Consider the following 20594-nt stretch of genomic DNA (forward strand, 5'->3'; position numbering starts at 1 on the left):
TACCTAGCTCCCTCGCTGTGGATGACATGATTGATCATCGAATATGATGGTCTTGTTGATCTGTTGGTTGGTTGTTTTGCGGAAGGAGACCAGACAGTGTGGTCATCGGTCTCATCGGATTAGGGAAGGATGGGGAAGGAAGTCGGCCGTGCCCTTTCAGAGGAACCATCCCGGCATTTGCCTGGAGTGATTTAGGGAAATCACGGAAAACCTAAATCAGGATGGCCGGACGCGGGATTGAACCGTCGTCCTCCCGAATGCGAGTCCAGTGTCTAACCACTGCGCCACCTCGCTTGGTTGTTGATCTGTATTTGTATATCTTCAATCTATCCTGAATAACACAAAAAACAATAAACATCATCTCAGATAAAGGATCTGTGAAAAAGGCACTTCAAGATGTTTATTGTTTTAAGAAATGATACTTTTAATTTTAAATTCCTTAGTTGCAGTAAGCACAAGAGGTAAGAATCATATTTGAGACTCAGGAATCACACTAACCTTTCAAAACTGAAATGTCCCATGTATAAAAGATGCATTACAAATACAATGAGAATGGTCAAAATGAGTATACTTTTTTTCTGTATAAAAAATAAAAATCAAACAGTGGAAAATCCAGGGTGGAATAGTGACAATATTGTGAAAAGGATAGAATAATACTCAACATATAACATAAATGTTGAGTTGCAGATAGGCACAACAAAAAGACTGTCAAACAAGTAAGCTTTCAGCCAAAAAGGCCTTCATCAGAATCTCTCTCTCTCTCTCTCTCTCTCTCTCTCTCTCTCTCTCTCTCTCTCTCACACACACACACACACACACACACCAGTGTGACCATAAATGCAACTATCATAAACACATGACCACAGTCTGGCTGCTGAGGCTAGACTGTGGGCAGCAGCTCAAGATGCGAGGACCAATATGGGTGGTGGGTGTAAGGAGAAGGCTGGGGAGCAGTGTAGGGGTGGAGGATGATAAAGTACTGCTTGGAGGAGTGAAAGGAAACATAAGATTTAACTTCCCATCAATCAGAAGCTCAGATGGAAATGACAAGGAAAGAAATCAACTGTGTCAATTTCACAGGAACTTTCCTACCATTTGTTTCAATGAGTTATGCAATGTTTGGTTGAGGAAGAGAAAATTAGAAACTTTAATGTTAATGCTAATGTAACAAATTTTTCTGTGAAGGAGGTAAGCTCTTGACTCAACTGTCATTGATACTATATTACTGTTTGTGATGGCAAAGGCAGCTACACATAAAACACTTCCTAGAGGATACAAGTCTACTGCTTCAATCTGTCATATATAATTTCACCAATTCTGGTTTAACACCAGAGACACAATGGAATAAGAAGATTCATCTGAATATGACAGTGGATGCCCCACTGATAGTACTGAGAACATTGTGCCATCTGGGAGTCTCATACAGCACTCTGTCTTCAGGCCACGAGTGGCCTACTGGGACCATCCGACCGCCGTGTCATCCTCAGAGGAGGATGCGGGTAGGAAGGGCATGGGGTCAGCACACCGCTCTCCCGGTCGTTATGATGGTATTCTTGACCGAAGCCACTACCATTTGGTCGAGTAGCTCCTCAATTGGCATCACGAGGTTGAGTGCACCCCGAAAAATGGCAACAGCGCATGGCCGCTGGATGGTCACACATCCAAGTGCCAGCCACGCGCAACAGCGCTTAACTTTGGCGATCTTACGGGAACCTGTGTATCGACTGCGGCAAGGCCGTTGCCCTGGTAGTCTCATATGCCTTTATGAAATCAAAGATGAAATCTGTGATGCCTTTATGAAATCAAAGATGAAATCTGTGAGATTCTATCTTCAAATTAAAAGTCTGTTGTACAGATGCCTTCACCAGCATCAGCTTGCTGACTGTATCATTACCTCCTGAATCCATACTGAAACTGACTAAAGAGCTTCTAGGCTTTAAGATTCAGACCAGGTACCAATTTATCATCAACTTCAAAGTTTTACTTATACACATGGTTAATGTGATGCTTCAGAAATTATACAGGCCAGTTCGGTCTATTCAGAGTTTGAGGAGATGAAGTAAAATTCTACTGACAATTTAAGAAATTATTCTTTTGTCATATATTATTAAGAAATACTAGAAAGCAACTCTTTGGTTAATTTTCAAGGCACCATAATCTGCTGTAGCAGATTGAATCATGAGACAGAATGACCTCCACACCAATGATTATGGATTCCAAAAACAATGACTGTGCAAAACTTAACTTGCACTTTCCGCATATAATATCCTGAAAGCCATGGATTAAAACAGCCAGGTAGATGTAGTATTTCTTGACTTACACTACCACACCAATCCTTAATAACTAAAGTACGGCTGTATGGAGTACCAATGTAATCTCTGATTATACTGTGGATATTTTTGGTAGGAAGGACAGAGTATATTATCTTGACTGGAGAGTCACTGACAGACGCAGAAGCAATTCCAGGAGTGTCCCAGGGAAATGTGCTGGGATACTTGTTGTTTATTCTGTGAATTAATGAACTAACAGACTTTCCATACATGATCAGTAGTCTATAATGAAGTAATACCTGAAAAAAGCTGTGCAAATATTGTCAGATCTTGATAAGTTTTCAAAGTTGTGTAAAGACTGGCAACTAGCTATAAATGTTCAGAAATGTAACATTGAGCATCTCATAAAATGAAAAAGAATTTTATCACATGGTTACAATATCAATTAGTCACATCTGGAATCAGTTAATTTATACAAATACCTGGGTGTAACAATTGATAGGGATGTTAAAGGAATGGTCACAAAAACTCAGCCATGGGTAAAGCAGGTGGAAGACTTTACTGCATTGCCAGAATATTGAGAAAAAGGAATTAATCTACAAAGTATACTTCTTACAAAACAATTATGCAACCCATCATAGAATATGACCCAAGAGTTAAAAGCCCGTACACAACAAGTCCAACAGGAGATATCAAATTATGCAAAGAAGGGTGGTCCGATTGGACACATGTTTCTTTGACCTACGGGAGACCACCACAAAGATGCTGTAAAACCAGCACTGGTAGACATTTGAAGTTTCAAACCACCTATCCTGCACAAGCTTGCTTACAAAGTTCCAAGAACTAGCTTTAAGTGAAGAATCTAGGAATATATTAAAACCATTAGATATTTTTCCTGTGGGGAATGCAAAGACTGACTACATTAATTACAGAACACATAGAGGCACTTTTGCAATTATTCTTCCCACGTTCCATATGTGAACGGAGAGTGTAGATGCCCCAATAAGTGGTATAATGGGGAGCACACTCCGTCACGCATTTCACAGTCATTTGCGGAGTATAAATGTGGATACATACACAGATAAGCTGTTGCTGAAACGCAACCTCAGGCAATGTCAAATGTAAGTTTCCAAGTGAAGAGGGGCAATTACTGACTTTGCTACTGTTGGAGCTAAGTTCAAGCCACTCCTCTCCATGGGCAATTTGCGAAACTGAATGCTCGATCACAGCTAAAATTTACAGTCGCTGAGGCAAAATGCTCTGCCAGCATCTGGGATATGCCTCCAGGTGGCTTCCAAAACTTTTAGTTAGTGGAATTGTTAACTGAGTCTCAGAGAGCTTCCCACGAGGTCCTCTTGCTCTGTTTAACTATTCATTGTGGTTTGGCCATTTTCCTTTGAAAAGCTGGGGGATTCTCTCAGGGCATTCGGCATGTGAATCCCCATGTGCCACATGCCAGGCCCACACTGCTGAGAAACACATATCACTCCACTAACAGGCTGTTACATAGTACAAAGTGAGGACAATGGGGTGAATGAGTCGGTGACATATTGGATTGTATCACTAATGTTTACACCCAGTTCAGAAAGCTATCTAGGTGCTGAAGCCAATTGGAGCCTACTTGACTGTGCCGATCAAACATCTTGGTGGCTTCCTTTTGTGCACTGCTCGAGAACAGCAGCACTCTCTCACTACACAGAATCCACTGCAGTTGGAGAGAGCATTATGAGCTGTCTATGGCAGAAGATTGCACTCTAGCAATGCCAAACTGCATTTGACGAGCGCGCGCGCCCGCCCATACACACACACACACACACACACACACACACACACAGAGTATGCTGTTTCTATGCCACTCACCTGTTCTTCTCCAATAGCCAGTCCACACCAACTGCAAGTCAGATGGGTTAAGCAATTCAACATAGATCTGAGCAGTCCATCTGGCACACCCACCAATAAGGCAGGTGGGAAAAATGCAATCAATTTTCGCAGACTGTTGGAAATACCCAAGGCTTCTTGATCAATAATCTCAATGCTAAAACAAATGAAAAGGAGAAAAGAAGCAGTACTGTAAAGAAAGATATCAAAATCTTCTTAATAGACCTTAAATTACAAATAATACACTGATCAGCAAGAACATTATGACCACTGAACTACTATCAATTTAAGCCCATCCAGGTGATAGTAGTGTCACCTGGGGAGGAATGACTGCTAGTCACACACATGCATAGTGTACATAGTATCAGTGAGCATGCTGTCCATGTGTAGAATGGGGAAGGTGGACGATTTAGCCGAGTTTGAGTGAGGGCACATTGTGATGTCCCAAAGGCTCAGCACGACCATTTCGGAAACTTCATGACTTGTCGGGTGTTCAAGGGGTGCTGTACTGAGTGTCTTCAACACATGGCAAAACCAAGGTGAAACCATGTCCACACATTGTGGGGTTGGACGGCCACCCCTCATTACATATTTCGGATGTTGTAGATTGGGCATACTGGTAAAAGAGGACAGGTGGTAACTGTGGCAGAACTAACATCAGACTCTAATGCGGGGCAGAGTACAAAAGTGTGTGAACACACAGTGCACTGAACACTCCTAACAATGGGCCTCCGCAGCCAATGACCCATGAAGTGCCGATGTTTAACACCATGACATTGGCAACTACGACTGAAATGGGCAAGTGACTATCAGTACTGGACATTACCACAGTGGCAGAGTGTTGCATGGTCTGACGAATCCTGATACCTTCTTCATCATGCTGATGGGAGGGTGCGAATCCATAATCAAACTGTACTGTGAGACAGAGACAAGCTGGCGGCAGCTCCATTATGCTCTGGGGAACACAGTCACATGGACAGCCATTGGTCCAGCGGAGCTTGTGCAAGGCACCATGATGGGCAAGGAGTATTTTACACTGGTTGCAGACCACATACACCCTTTTACGATGATCATGTTTCCTGACAGCCGTGCTAGCCCCCCAACTCACGAGAGCTAATCACCCCCTCCCAAATTTACAGGACTTACGTGGTGTGTGTGTGTGTGTGTGTGTGTGTGTGTGTGTGTGTGTGTGTGTGTGTTACAGAACCTTGTGTAGAAAAGGATATTTGTTTTCTTTTTTCCCTCCAGAACACACATAAAATGATATTATATAGCACCACTGCAATTTTAAGTGGCTGGAAATTCATTAGTTCATCTTTCCCGCATTTCAAAGGAACATATAAAGCAGAACCAGTTATATATACTTACCTGGAAACAAGTTCCAGGAAGTTCTCCATAAACTTCGCAGCATAGTGGACCCTCTCATCTCTAGAGGCAATTACTGGCCCATTTAGAGATGCCAACTGCATTATGCAATTCATTGAATTTTGCAACATATCTGGATATTGCCGTACATTCCAATGGATCTGTAAATTCAGAAAACTTGCATTATGATCAGATTCTCAAGTTTCAAAAATAATGTAACACTTTAAAATGATAACTCTCTGACTACTTACTGTAAAAAACAGCCTCAAGAGCTCTGGATTCAACATCATATCCTTCCACTGACTTGTTAGTCTTAGGGATGATGGCTGTTCACACTCATATATTGTTTCAAAAACACCAATTAATCTTTTTGGAAGTGGAAAGTAATTAAGGATTACACCACAAAAACAGAAATTTTCAAATACATGAACCAAATAAATATATAAATCATCAAACTATCACAGTAAAAATCATAGAGGGAGACCAAGAGATGAATACACTAAGCAGATTTAGAAGGATGTAGGCAGCAGTACATACTGGGAGATGAAGCAGCTTGCACAGGATAGAGTAGCATGGAGAGCTGCATCAAACCAGTCTCAGGACTGAAGACCACAACAACAACATCACAGTAAAATAGATCTGCAAGATGAACTGATGTTTCTTTAACACTCCTGGCTTCTATCAAGCATCTCTGAATTCAATTACTTCACAAGTTGCACATAAAATGTACATTACTAATAGTATTTCCTTTCACTTAATGTGTAGTATAAGCATCACATACAACTGTTTTTAGTACAAGCATTATGACAATTAGAGTCAGTCAGTCAGTACACACATCAAGTTTACTCATTACTCGTTAGCACGGCAGATGCTTGGGAGTGGAGCAGTGAGTACTGGTGGCTTGAGCACAGGTGCTGATGAGCAAGGCGACTCAGCTGTATTTGTAGCATACGAGAATTCGGTCAAGTGTGATAATAAAAGGCCCACAATGAAAACTGCATGTATGATGTCTACACGTTTGATGAATTCATTATTTCATCTTCATAATATTTTGATCTTTAGATTTTGATACTATCTTGTTTAGAAACATTGTAGAAGCAGGAAATGATCACACAACTTGTTTGATAAGTACACGGCAAGAAGTAAAACTTTTCTCTGTCATAATCAACCTCAACTTATGAAGTCATTTCATGACTGTTTAATCGAAGACATAACATTCTTTGCACTTAATAAGATTGAAACTACTAGAGTAATGATTAGCAAAGTGGAATCAGTTACTGGAGTAGAGGTTGAAGGTACATAGTACATGACATCTACATGTCTAGAATGCAAAAATCTATTTGCAACAAAAACTTCTGAATAAAAACCTGTATATTACATTTATATTTTACAAGTGGAGACTATTTACACAGATTGTGTGTGTTCCATCTTATATATATGGTTGTCTTCAAAAAATAATTTCCTTATATGTGAATTTACAAAATGTCGTTGACACATTCTGGATTGATACAGAAGAACTCAGATACAATTAGGCCTGCCCTGCTAAAATTTCTTTCACTTGCAGTGCTACTAGTGGGAATGCAGACAATTTCTTTTTTCCACTTTAAAGAGTTTGGAGAAGACGCAGGCACTGGCCTTTCACCATGACAAAATATTCTTGACATTATCACCTGGAGTGTCCATATACAAATATTTCTCAAGTTCATCTCTGCACTTAAAAGTTGACAAATGCCTGCTTTGGAACTTCTTTACAGGAGAGGGAATGGGACCTTTTGCTCTTCTTCCATGACTACACTATTTAGCTTGTGACAAACAGTTTGATAAATATTTTCTTTTTTCTCTTCACTCAGTACTGACAGTTCTTTGAAATATGCATGAAAGACTGTACCCATATAATCAGAACCCTGTAGTTCATTAACGACTCTCCCTTTTCAGTAGGTTTCTGCATGTTCTGAAGTGGCATCTTCACTTTGGCATGTATCTAGTAAACTAAATGCCCACAGAACCACAAAAGGCAGGGTCAGTTCTGTTACACCCTCCAGGTCATTTGTGGCATCTTTAAAAGGTTCAAGGAATTTAATTACACCCACTATCACGTCAGGCGAATAAAAAAATATCATTTTCTGCTTTGGTTTTTCCAACAGCAAATTCTGAATTTCATTTTTCTTCTTTTTTATGAGAATGAAATGAATCTAACATCATGTAGATGCTACTCTATCTTGTAGCACATCTTGATGTAATGCTTCTTCAAATCTTGCCACCAAACTTGAGCATTTCATATATCCTACACTTCTATGCACTGCCTGAATGGATTCATAAATATCAGACAATGTTTCACTAAGGAACTTGTCATCCAATGTGAGCCTTAATGTTGTGTTTGTTCAATGAGCCTTAATGTTGTGTTTGTTCAATGTGTTGCATATAGCAAATGTTTGTGGTGTTGAAGAGCGTTCTTTAGGTTCAGCCCCTGATACATCACAAATTCACTTTGTTTAATTCCAGAGGAGATATGTTCATCTCAGACAACATTTTGTATAACTCAGTACGAATATTTTCACTCATTTTTGAAATGTTAGGAAACATCGTTGTGAGGAGTGCATTATCTCTCAGTTCATACCTGTACTTAGAGTCTACATTAATACTAGATATATACACGTATCATTCTGGTCAACAGCTATCTTTACTTGAAGCAAGATCTCACTTCTCACTTGATCAGCAAAATAGTTCTTGGAGGAGGCAAAATCTCTTGCACTCTCACTGTTCTGTACTTGGCACCAACATCAATTAGTCCTTGTGAAAGGATAATAAATCCTTCCCCACTACTACCAATGTCGAACGGCCATAGATTCTATGCATACGCGCGCACGCGCGCCTGAACACACACACACACACACACACACACACACACACACACACACTTGACCCTGTCTGTCTCTTTGTAACTGTTTGAAACTGTTTTAGATGTTGAAAGGATGATAATTCTGTATGTGTGTCTTTTCATGTTCATGGTGCTTCCGTTGTATGTGAGTAATACTTTGCATCCTTCTCTTTGGCACTGACCTTAACCCACAGGATCACAAGTATACCTTTCAGCCACTATCTTGAATTAAAAACAGCAGTTATAACCACCTGTTCTGTCAATTATGCTCCTATTTTTTTTTCCTCATATCTCTTTTCGGAAACTACAAGGCACCAAAAAGTAAAGCAGGAAATAATATGATTATTATATCCACAATGTCCCAAGTTTAACTCTGGTGGACAGTCCTTTAAGTACATTATAAATATCATTTAAATCTCGATGAAGTTCAAGGAACACATTTCTGAGTTCCATTCACAATTGTTCATTTTATTTTATTTCTTCTTTTAACAGTGACTTTCATCTGCGACTCAATTTTTCAGCTTTATATGGAACAGAGTTAAATTAGACTATGAACAAGAGAAATATTTTGTAATGTGCACATCCAACATACTGGATCAGGTTTTAATCATGTTTTATAAAGCTTTGAATTAAATGTAAATAAACTTGGCACCGGACTCATAAAAACACAGTGCAGGTTCAAAATTTTGTCATGTTATTGTAATAAAAACATACCACATAATGAAACGTTGCACTACACACCACAATATTTTCAGTCCATTAGCGCAGATGGCACTTCAGGAAATTTGGACTTAAATAGCTAGAGGCTCTTTGATAAACTTTCATTCAGTTGAGCTGATGGCTCTTCAAAAACCTGCCCATTCAGCAAAGTGCATCATCAATTAATTCAACTTATGTGATGATGTGATAATTTAAATGATGCCCTCAAAATATCTGGTAGGCACTGATTTATTTCCACTATTAAATACAGATTGTAGCTTTCCTAAGAAGTGTTAAACAGATAAAGCAAACACTAGAAGTAAGAACAAGAGCAAATGAAATTTAGTTTTACTAGCTTTTGCAGTCAGCAAGTGCAAACAATTAGCAACATAAAATACAAAAGTTTTAACTCAGCATAGCGTCTTTGGTTCACTTATTCGCAAAGCATACCTGTTACAAATGCACAAAGTCTGCATTCATAACAACATTCACAAATAAACTGAACATTCTAATAGCACACAACAAGCTTTAACTTGTCACTGTTAGAAAGTAAAAGAGACATGAGAATAAATGCTGTGCAGTCTTGTATGATGTAGCTGTAAGACTAAACTTCAGGAAAATCAGATAACATTATCGTGGGCACCTCATCCATGTAACATGAAATGACATAAATTCCTCATAAAATTAAACTAGTACCTTGAACTTATCACAGCAGAAACTACCCCGCCTTGTTCTGGCACTGTTCAGCAGAATGTGCGTCCTGTCTGTTAACATTCACAGAATGTGCTCATTCACTGTCATAGCTCTGTAAGTGACAGCACTGGAGTGTCTGTTAGTCTCACAAGTGCAGTGAAAACTTGTAGCAGAAGAGCTGAGGGAGGCTCGCCTGGACCCACCTCCCCCCTGTGACTATAAGTATGACTCATGGCAGTAACGAGCTAAGAGCAAGCCTGAAGGCTGAGGTGATCAGCTCTGATGATAATGTTTCTAAAAATTCAGACCTGCTTTGTATCTGAATAAATACAAAAAATGACACTTTTAGTCACTTTGTATTTCTCTGTTCTTTTATGATTTGTTTCAGATCCTGACGTGTGTGTATGTGTGTGTGTGTGTGTGTGTGATTTTTCTTTTTGTGGGAGGTGGTTCACCTGTAAAGGAGACCGCATATAGGATGCTGGTACAACCTATTCTTGAGTACAGCTCAAGTGTTTGGGATGTGTACCAGGTCAGATTGAAGGAAGACATCAAACCAATTCAGACGTGGGCTGCTAGATTTGTTACCGGTAGGTTCAAACAACATGTAAGTGTAACGGAGATGCTTCAGGAACTCAAATGGCAATTCCTGAAGGGAAGGTGATGTTCTTTTCGAGAAACACTATTGACAAAATTTAGAGAACCGGCAATTGAAGCTGACTGCCAAACAATTCAACTGCCACGTACATACATTGCACGTAAGGACCACAGAGATAAGATTCGAGAAATTAGGGCTCATACGGAGGCATACAGACTGTCATTTTTCCCTTGCTCTTTTTGTAAGTGGAACAGGAACGGAGATGACTAACAGAGGTACAGGGTAACCTCCGCCACGCACCGTACGGTGGCTTGTGTGGGTATGTATGTAGATGTAGATCATCATCTGAAACATAGAAGATTAATGACAGCACCAGTGACTAATATATACATTTCTATGAGCATCTCTGAGAGTAATGTCCGGAGTATGTACCTCTTGACATAAGTCATGATGCATCATGTCAAAACAAATGTATGAGAGGATACATGGCTATTTGTTCCATAAAGTTGTAAGCATCAGCTTGGCAACAATGGTAGGGAAGGACAGCAATACTGAATCCAGGAGGCTCATGAAATGTCTCAAAGTCTGGGTGATGAAATGATGTCCTGAGTCAATTACTGACATTATTATGAATAACCGTCATGGAAATTGTAGAATTCCATTTGATGTATCAAGTGAATTTAATCCATGACTAAAGGTGCTGCTCATTCTATATAATGCGCTGGAATAGCTCATTGTCAAAGAAACTAAAGTCTAAGCAGCCTTGTGTCTACTATAGTCACCATGTACAGTGTATAATTGGAATATTTATTACATAAAAGAACAAAAATGATTACTAGTATTCTCATTATAACTTCATTGATAGAGCATACAGAAATCACTTAAGGTACAAGATAATGACCAATATATGCTACAATAAACATCAATATGTTTAATAATAGTTGAAGAACAAAATTGTATAATGTTTCAAAGCAAATACACCAGTGCAAAAGGATATCATTTGACTGGATAAATCCCCAGCAGAGTATAGCATCTGCTATAGACAACAACGGTCGTAACACACTCTGGATTTCCTGTTGGTAGGGTGCCTTTGTCTTCATTATTTCACCAAGAGCTTCAACACAAAATTCAAAAATCCTCTTCAGATCTGTTCCCTGCAGAAAAATAAATCAACACTATTTTATTATAGACCATCTCAATATAAAAACAAAATATCACCTTAACTTCAATATCGCCTATTAGGTCACTGGGTGGTACAACAGTGAATCAAATGAAAACTGTAAATGTGTATCAAAAAAGCAAATAAATGTGCCAGTACCCTGAAAGTAATTAAGCACATTGGTCACAGTGTGGCAGATGTTCACTAGTGGCAGCATTGTGAAGATGTAAAAACATGGTCACAGGAACAGTGTAAAGGATGGCTGTCCCACTGGTAATTCGCATCAAGGATGAACAGAATGCTGTTGTTTGGTTTCCAAGTAGTAAGGTGTTTTTAAACCTACACAAATTCATAGCATAATGAAAATTATGTATACCAAAGCACATTAGGAAATGGACTGACATTCATGGTCGAGGTTCCTCATCCAGCTCAGACACTTCACATTGTGCATCCACATAACAAACAACCATTGACACTATTTTGGTGGAGACACACCAATCAACACAGAATCAATTCAAAACATCACACTGTGCATAATGTGCTTGTATTTCACAAAGTGCCTGCAAGCTGAGTGCCCCTGCAACTGATACTTGAACTGAAACATGTGGAACAACTTCTGTGGTGTGCAGAACCAAGAGCTGTAGCCTTCCCTACAGGAATTGTTACAGGAGTGAAATCTGACATGAAGAGTGTGAGCAAGGAATAGAATCATTCTTCATCACTCACACTGGAGAAGTACTGAACATGCCAAGAAGGGTATGTAGACCCCTTTTGGGATGAAAAAGTCATCACCTTGGAGCACTAAAATACAGTGAGAGACCACTATCACTAGACTATCTTACTTTGCCTTCTAAAAACTAACTTCCAGCTTGTAATCAAACCAAATCGACGAGTATTTTACCTGCCAGTTTTGTACTGCAATATGATAATGCACCACCTCATATGACATGTGCAATGATTGCAACCATCACTGACATCCAATCTGAATATCATCACCATCCACATCCTGGACCTTTAGTGATAATCACATGTTTAGACATCTCACTGAAGCATTGTGCAGCAAGAAGTTCTGTCCTCATGGAAAGGTATGCCGTCCAGGGCACAAGTGGCTGGTCATATTCCCAAACTATGTCTTTTCTATGGGAATTAAGGTATTTTTGAAATGCTAATGAACTTGCATTGAGCATAGAGAGAGTAAGTCAAAAAGTGATAAAGCTCTGCCCCACAGTTGCATAATAAATTGCATTTTAAAATATATTTACAATTTTCATTTGACTCATTATCATAAACACTTTAAACATTTGAGTGTACTGAGACTTTGGTTACGTGCTGACCATTTAACTATGTGAGTAGCACTCATAACGACATGCACACATTTGATCATTATTTGGAATCTCATCCCTACTATTTGTATCTCTGTTTAACGAAAACACACACACACACACACATACAGACAGACAGAATGACATTAAATTCATATTTACTTCAAATGCAGACTAATAATTATAGCTATTAGTAGTAGTAGTAGTACACTTTTAGGTTGGTTCAAGTACATGTGGCAAGAGCAAGCCATTAATGCTTATTTTCAACTGGGCAGCAGGTCAGGCAATAAAGTGTGGTACATTAACACAAAAGAGATAGTCCATACTGACAGGCATAGTCCCTTTAGAGGTGCAATTATGACCATGCAGAAAACATCTGGTCGTACAGTTAGTGATGATTTGTGGGAAGACTATTCAACAAAAGAATAAAAGCAACCCAAATTCTGATCTGTGCATATATTAAGGTACTACACACAAAAATATCTGCATTTATACCCATTACACTGCAAATATAACTGAAGATATGAAACTCAGTAATTTGACACACATGGCACAAAAAGATGGTTTTCTAAGTGTTAAAACACTATAAAATATGATCGAGTTTACCCAGACACTACAACTACATAGGTCATAACTGATTAAGTATTCATTACAGCACACCACAGCTATGGTTGCATGAGATGGAGAGTATCTTATCTAACACTCAGTTAAGGGGCAATTTTTTGAAAAAACAGTAGTCAAAATGAAATTGGTGTTTTACTATTCATCAGAATCATCAATATTGGTTGAGGGATCATCTAAAGGCATACCATGCTCATGCAATGTTACCAGTAGACAACTTTACCATGCAGCCATGCTGAGTATGAGAAGTCATCACATTATTCATCATCAATGGCAAAATCAATCATTTCAAGTAGTGCTCAATGCATTTTCTGATTAAGATCTTGATAAGCACATCTCTCCATGAACGAAATGGTTTACACATGCTGACGACACAAAGTCCTAATATTCTCAGTTTTTACAGTTATGAGACAAGAATAATGGGTCATAATGTTGTTAGAGTGGTGGTGGTGATGTGGTGATTAGTACACAAAAAAAAACTTTATGACAAAGGGTAGGAAAAATGTTCGTGTTTGGTAGCCATTGAAACCACTTTGACAAAGAAACAACAGCATTCATTAACGGGGGAAAAAAAAAGGAAAGTTTGTCTAGTCAATGGCAATGATAGAGACAGCCCAAATGTGGACAGAGGAATGATCAAGTATGAAATAAGCAATGCCCTTAATCTATTTAGGGAAACAACAGAAAACATAAATCTGAATTGTCAGACGTGGATTGGAACCTCGGTAAGTAAAGGAAGCAAGCTCAGGATTTAACATCCCCTTCAACAATAAAATCATTACACATGGAGTACGAGCTTGGTTCCTTTTTCAAGGAACCATTCTCATAGTTACCACTGTGCAACTTCGCTCAATTTGAACTTTCGTCTACCCAAGTGAGAGTTCCGAGCCATAACCCCCCTACCAACTTGTTACAGCAACCATCCAGGCATTCAGCTCAAGAAATTCAGGTAAACAATGGAAAACCTCAATCAGGATGGCCAAATTCCTTTTGAATACAAGTCTGCTGTCATACAAAATGGACCACCTACCTCAGTCATTTACAAGGGCGGTCTGAAAAGTTCTTGATCTGATAGTGAAAATGACAATTTATGATTACAAAGAAGTTTTATTTTTCAACATAATCTCCTCTTTTATCAATACATTTTATTCAGCAGTGTTCCAATGCCACTATCCACTCTCTGTAATGTTCCTCCAGAAGTGCTGCAAAGTACCCATCTACAGCCGCAGTGGCTTATTGATCGGAAAAAAAAAACACTGACCAGTGAGGAATTTCTTCGGTTTTGAGAACAGGTAAGTCTGAGGAAGCCAAATGTTCCGGCACTTCATAGTGCAAATTCCTCAATTTCTCCATTGCCAAGACACTTTTGTGGGCAGGTGCAACACCCTCATGGAAGATGAGTTTTTTCTTTTTTATGTCATGTCTGCTTTCAAGAATGCTTGCAACCGGTTTCGTTAAAAGTTAAGAGTGTTATCCTCCAATTATGGTTTTACCTTTTTAACGATAGCCGATCAACGAAATTCCTTCCACATCACAAAACACCAATCTTTTCTGTAGATAGCACCGTCCATCACTTCTTTATAGCTGAAGAACCGCAGAAAGTGTTGTGTAAATGCATTTGTGATCTGCAGTGAGCACACGTGGCACCCATTTTGCACAAAGCTTTCTCATGTTCAATTCCTGGCGTAAGATGTAAGCAGCACATTCGATTTTTACTGTAGGAATTGATGGTGAAGAGCCGCCGTACATGATTACAAGCTGCAAATGAATTTTGGTTGGTGTTAAACCTTCTTTTACAAAGAATTTAATACCACATGCACAGTAACTGCTTCAAATGACTGCCTACAGTCAACTGCTGCCTGGAAAGACTTGCAATTTTATGTGGCCTCTATTATTAAGTGTGACAATATAAGAGGAAAAAATCACGTGAGTATTGCTGCAATAGCTGGGTGGTGCCAAGAACTTTTCAGACAGCCCTTGTATCTCGGATGTGATACACGGAGTCAAATAAAAGTTTATACATATCATTCATCAGCCTCTGGATGAATACATATTAAGTATGGTGGTGATAAGGGTCAAGGACCAACATAAAATCACTTGGTACAACAAAAGCTTCACACAATCACAAATTAATAAGCCTGGTACTGAAACAGCATATAAAAAAATATAACTTAAATTTTTATATCTATCTACACTCTCACTGATTACACTGACCAAAACATACAGATAAAAAACAATAAAAACCCCTGATGTTGAAATATAACTGAAGTTTCTCGAAATAACTACAATGATAGGTACTGGCAGAACTCTTGTTAGGTTTCATTTCATCTGACTACACACTTTTTAATTCACTGTAATCATCTTCAGAATATTATCCAGCAGACCCAATGCTTTCATCCCAATCTTTTCTCATGAAACAATGCACAGAGATTTTCAAAAATCTGTCTCACAGTATCTCTATAAGTTTTGTTTCACATCTTCCATTTCTTGAAAACCACTCACTTTTCGGACACTTCTCATAATAAGGAAGGTCACATATCCAATGAGTAGTGTGAGTGTGAAACTGTTGTCTTTTGTGTTTGGATAAAAACTTACATTCAATGATGTGTAAGCAAGAGCATTGTTGCAGAGGATGAGCCAATCCCTTGAACACTTCAACGTAGACTAATCTTTTCTCAGTATCTTTCAAACATTCTTTTAGCACTTGAAAGTAACAATGCTGCTTAACTATGGTACCTTGGGGAACAAAATCATTGCAGACAGTCCCTTCACATTCTGAAAACAAACCAACAATGTTTTCATGTTGGTTCTCACCTGTTTTGCTTTCTTCAGTCATGGTGATGAAGTAGTCTTCCATAGGTTTCATTGTTGCTTGGTTTCTGGGTCATACCAATAGGGTTTCTGCAGCTGATTTCCCTAACAGGAAACAGAACTTTATGTTAGCATGTTGTTCTGTTATGTCCACAACTGTAAAATCACCTAGTATGTGAAACTATTTATGAAAATAAGCTCTCTAGTGTAACTGATGTTTCTCCACAAATGATGGTCAGTCAACTGATTCAAAATAGTATGTAGAGGCTCCTTGTGGGACAATCTGTCACTACCACCCTTATATCCAGAGAAAGGAATACTTGTTGCTTACAATGCCATTGTTGAGTAGCTGTTATGAAATTCAGAATGGTGTACACAGAAATTATTTTCAATAAACTGTAAGTGCAAGACAGTACATGTAAAGAGAAATAAAACAAGTCCAGTTACATTCAATTACGCAATTAGTGCACAGATTCTGAACTCAATCAATTAAATTAAATACTTGCAGTTGATATGAGGCTTTATTTATATAAATACAAAAGCATGTAGAGTAAATGGAAGCCTTGAATTTATTGTTTGAAATGGACTGTCTAGTGTGACCTATTCTTGAGTACTGTTTGATTTCTTGGATTCTTATCACATTATTCAGAGGGAAGGGATTGGAGACTGATGGTATGTTTGTAAGCATTCAGTTTAGTCAATGTTAGTATGTTGTGGATTTGCACAGATAACTTAACTGAAAATCATTGAGAGAAAGAAGACATTGTCCCTGAAAAAGGCTACTGGGCAAATTCCCAGAATTAGCAATTAATACAGAAGGTAAAATTATTCAAGTTCCATAGTGCACTTTGCACAATACAAGAAATTTCTAAACCAATAATGTAAGTTTGAAGCTGATTTTCTGAACTGTCACTCACTAAAACATGTAAACAACATAGTGTTAGTAAGAGGAAAGTCTTCTGTTTCATGCAATGACTAGCAGGGTGCAGTGGCTTGATCAGTTGCTGAACTCACTCATCCCCTCCCTTGCATCCTACCTTCATCCTTCCAGAGTACTGTACTTTGAAGTATGTGAATCCATTTTGTCAATAGTAGGGTGTTATGACCAAATTGCAACTGCTCAGAATATTCACAAAAACAGTTCGAAGACACAGGTCGCCTGTGATGGGGGGGATTAATATGCTATCTTTGTTGTTTCAGCATAGATGTGGACTGCATTCAAAAAATCCCTGTTTGCAGTTCCACTCAGTAAGCCAGCAGAGAACGGGCGAGTCCTCTTTCCACAGTGTGACTTGTATTGTGACAACTATCGGTGTTCAAGCCTTATCGGATTTAAATAACTGCAAGACTTCCACAGTGCACAATGTGACGTGGTATTCCTGGTAAGAGTCTCAAATTTTATCCTTAGTGAGGAAACACAGGATGAACATTTTTGTCACAAGTGGGGTCAACTAATGAGATACCTCTTCATCTAAGTGGGAAGGTGAACTAGCTCAGTGTGGAAATCAGGGATTCACAGCAGTTATGTGAAACTGGCTAGTGTGAGAGATGCTTTATTGTGCCATTCTTTTAAAAAAAGTTTACAGCTTATTTATGGCTGACAGTGTGACTGGGATGTTGTACATGGATATGATGCAGAAGAACTTGATTCTGATAACTAGTTTTCCTTGGAGCTCCACTATATTGGTATCTGTCTTTCAAAGATTACTCAAGAACACATTCCTCAGTACTGGGTAGGCTGTAAAGGTCCAAACTATTAGAAAATGCACAAATAGCCCTCCTACACAGCTTATTTATGGCTGACAGTGTGACTGGGATGTTGTACATGGATATGATGCAGAAGAACTTGATTCTGATAACTAGTTTTCCTTGGAGATCCACTATATTGGTATCTGTCTTTCAAAGATTACTCAAGAACACATTCCTCAGTACTGGGTAGGCTGTAAAGGTCCAAACTATTAGAAAATGCACAAATAGCCCTCCTACATCAGCAGATCTTAATTGATGTGCTTTTTTCTACTAGAGGTACATTATAGATACTGTTTACATGCCTCCACTGCTATCAACAATGAACTGTGAAAACAGACCATAAGAGGAGTGGAAGCAGAGACCCCTCATACTTTCAATCACCTCATGAATAGTGAAATGGAAGATACTGAAATAAGTGATAGTGGAAAAGAAACTCAATAAAAACCACTGAATAGCAGAAAGGTACCTCAACTGGATGATATACTACTGAGAGTCTACACAGATTATGCAAAAGAATTTGTTCCCCTTCTAGCAGCAGTTTATTGTAGGTTGCTACAGCAACAGAGAGCACCAAGTGATTGGAAATAAGCAAAGGTTATTTGTGTTTTAAAGAAGGCTCATCAAACAGATGCACATAATTATTTATCTTTATCAGTGATTTAATACCATTATAAGTTCACTGGACAAAACATTAGTCACCCCAGCGTGTGCACACAGATGAATCGTAAGGCTTTTACAGATGGTGCAGAAATCAAGTCATGTACTCAACTGTGCACACACTGTCTCTAGGTGAGCATAAGGCAATAGCGATCAGTGAGAAATTTATGATTCAAGTGGACATAAATAAACATGGGTAAATGAAAGGACATGACAGTGCCAAAACAATGCAATCGTGTTTGGCTGTGCCCACAGCCATACGGTGTGTGAAGTTGCTGAATTTGTTGGTGTTTCAAGTGGATTGTTCAATGTGTCTACAAGCAGTGGTGTAAAACACGTGGCCATGAAATGTGAGGTCTGAATTGTGGTCAGAGAAAGATCTTGACTGGAAGGGACTGGAGATGCATTTCACGACTTGAGAGTCAAAATTGCTTCCAAACTCGACATGAATTGCTGTAAGCAGTGCATGAAGGCCCGTCACAACCTGTTAACAACAGAACATAGTGACGGGAACTATTGCAATGTACATCTGGTATCCGTCACCACTGATACCCCTATTTTTCTAGGCGACAACAGCAAAGTTCATTGGGCTGGAAGAATATGTGACTGGTTTTTGAACAATCTCTCTCCCCCCCCCCCCCCTCTTTTTACAGCTCTATTGTTTGCAAAACCACCTGTCCTTAACCCCCTGTAGAAAATTTGCGGGACATGCTGCACCAGGAAGTAAAACGTCAACACAGCATCCTTGTAATTTGATGGAATTGCAGGTTCAGATCCTCAGGAAGTGGCTTAACCTGAATGTGACATACCTGCACTACGTTGTGGACTCAACTTCCTAACAGAATTCAGGTGTTTATCAAGACCAGGGCTGGAATTACATGGTAGCTTGTAACAATTTCTCTAGGGCTGACTAATTTTTTGTCTGGTGAGCTCGGCATTATGACCTTCTTGGAGCACAAAAATCACCTTTACAAAAAATTAACAAAAATTCTTCAAACAGAAATCTTTGAAAAATCGGCTCGCTCTGTTCAGGAGACCCATAAAACTGTAGGCAATGCTGCCCAGGTTGATGTCGTGTTCCTTATATTTTGAAAGGGATTTGATACAGCTCCACAGTGTCATTTACTGAACAAAATATGATCCTACCAAGTATTCAACCATCTTTGCATTTGGATTCAAGATTTCCTTGCAGACAGAACTCAACGTGTTGTTTTTAACAGGATGTAGTAAACAGATATAAAGGTAATTTTGGGGGTAAATGGCTGTTACAGGGTCATTTATATATTAGTCCATGTTTCATTGAGCTATGTTACTTGGCAGTGACACATCATGCACAAGTTACTTTCATCTTTAAGTTTTGCTCACCGGTGTGTGTGTGTGTGTGTGTGTGTGTGTGTGTGTGTGTGAGAGAGAGAGAGAGAGAGAGAGAGAGAGAGAGAGAGGGAGAGAGAGAGAGAGAGAGCGGGAGGAGGGGGGGGGGGGGTGGAGGGGGAGAACACTGCTGTGCTAAACTTAAAGATGAAAGCAACTTTAGCATGATGTGTCACTACCAAGTAACAAGCTCGATCAAACTTGGACCATGCACAACAAGAACAGCTACAGTAGAGCACCGAAGATAATTGACAGAAATACGCAACGAGATTAACAGAAATGACACATTTATTTTAGCATAACAATTTCACTGAAGTCACCACACCGGCCGCGGTGGCCGTGCAGTTCTGGCGCTGCAGTCTGGAACCGCAGGACTGCTACGGTCGCAGGTTCGAATCCTGCCTCGGGCATGGGTGTGTGTGATGTCCTAAGGTTAGTTAGGTTTAAGTAGTTCTAAGTTCTAGGGGACTTATGACCTAAGATGTTGAGTCCCATAGTGCTCAGAGCCATTTGAACCATTTTG

The 20594-nt window shown here is 39.2% G+C and overlaps 1 protein-coding gene across 2 annotated transcripts in view; it reads right to left on the reverse strand.

Moving 5' to 3' along the window:
• LOC126469818 (exportin-4-like) overlaps positions 1-20594 on the reverse strand; it is a 225342-nt gene that overhangs the window by 136419 nt on the left and 68329 nt on the right. The window contains exons 1-5 of one of the 2 annotated variants that reach the window (XM_050097101.1): positions 16298-16382; positions 11379-11535; positions 5765-5889; positions 5517-5674; positions 4131-4305 (exon numbers count right to left, since the gene is read on the reverse strand). In XM_050097101.1, the coding sequence (XP_049953058.1) occupies positions 4131-4305; positions 5517-5674; positions 5765-5889; positions 11379-11481 (561 nt within the window). In that variant the 5' untranslated portion in view covers positions 11482-11535; positions 16298-16382. Of the gene's footprint in view, positions 1-4130; positions 4306-5516; positions 5675-5764; positions 5890-11378; positions 11536-16297; positions 16383-20594 lie in introns of those variants that run through there. The other variant, XM_050097100.1, reaches the window with a different exon arrangement.

Source organism: Schistocerca serialis, chromosome 3, assembly GCF_023864345.2.
Source record: "Schistocerca serialis cubense isolate TAMUIC-IGC-003099 chromosome 3, iqSchSeri2.2, whole genome shotgun sequence".
Lineage (NCBI taxonomy): Eukaryota > Metazoa > Arthropoda > Insecta > Orthoptera > Acrididae > Schistocerca > Schistocerca serialis.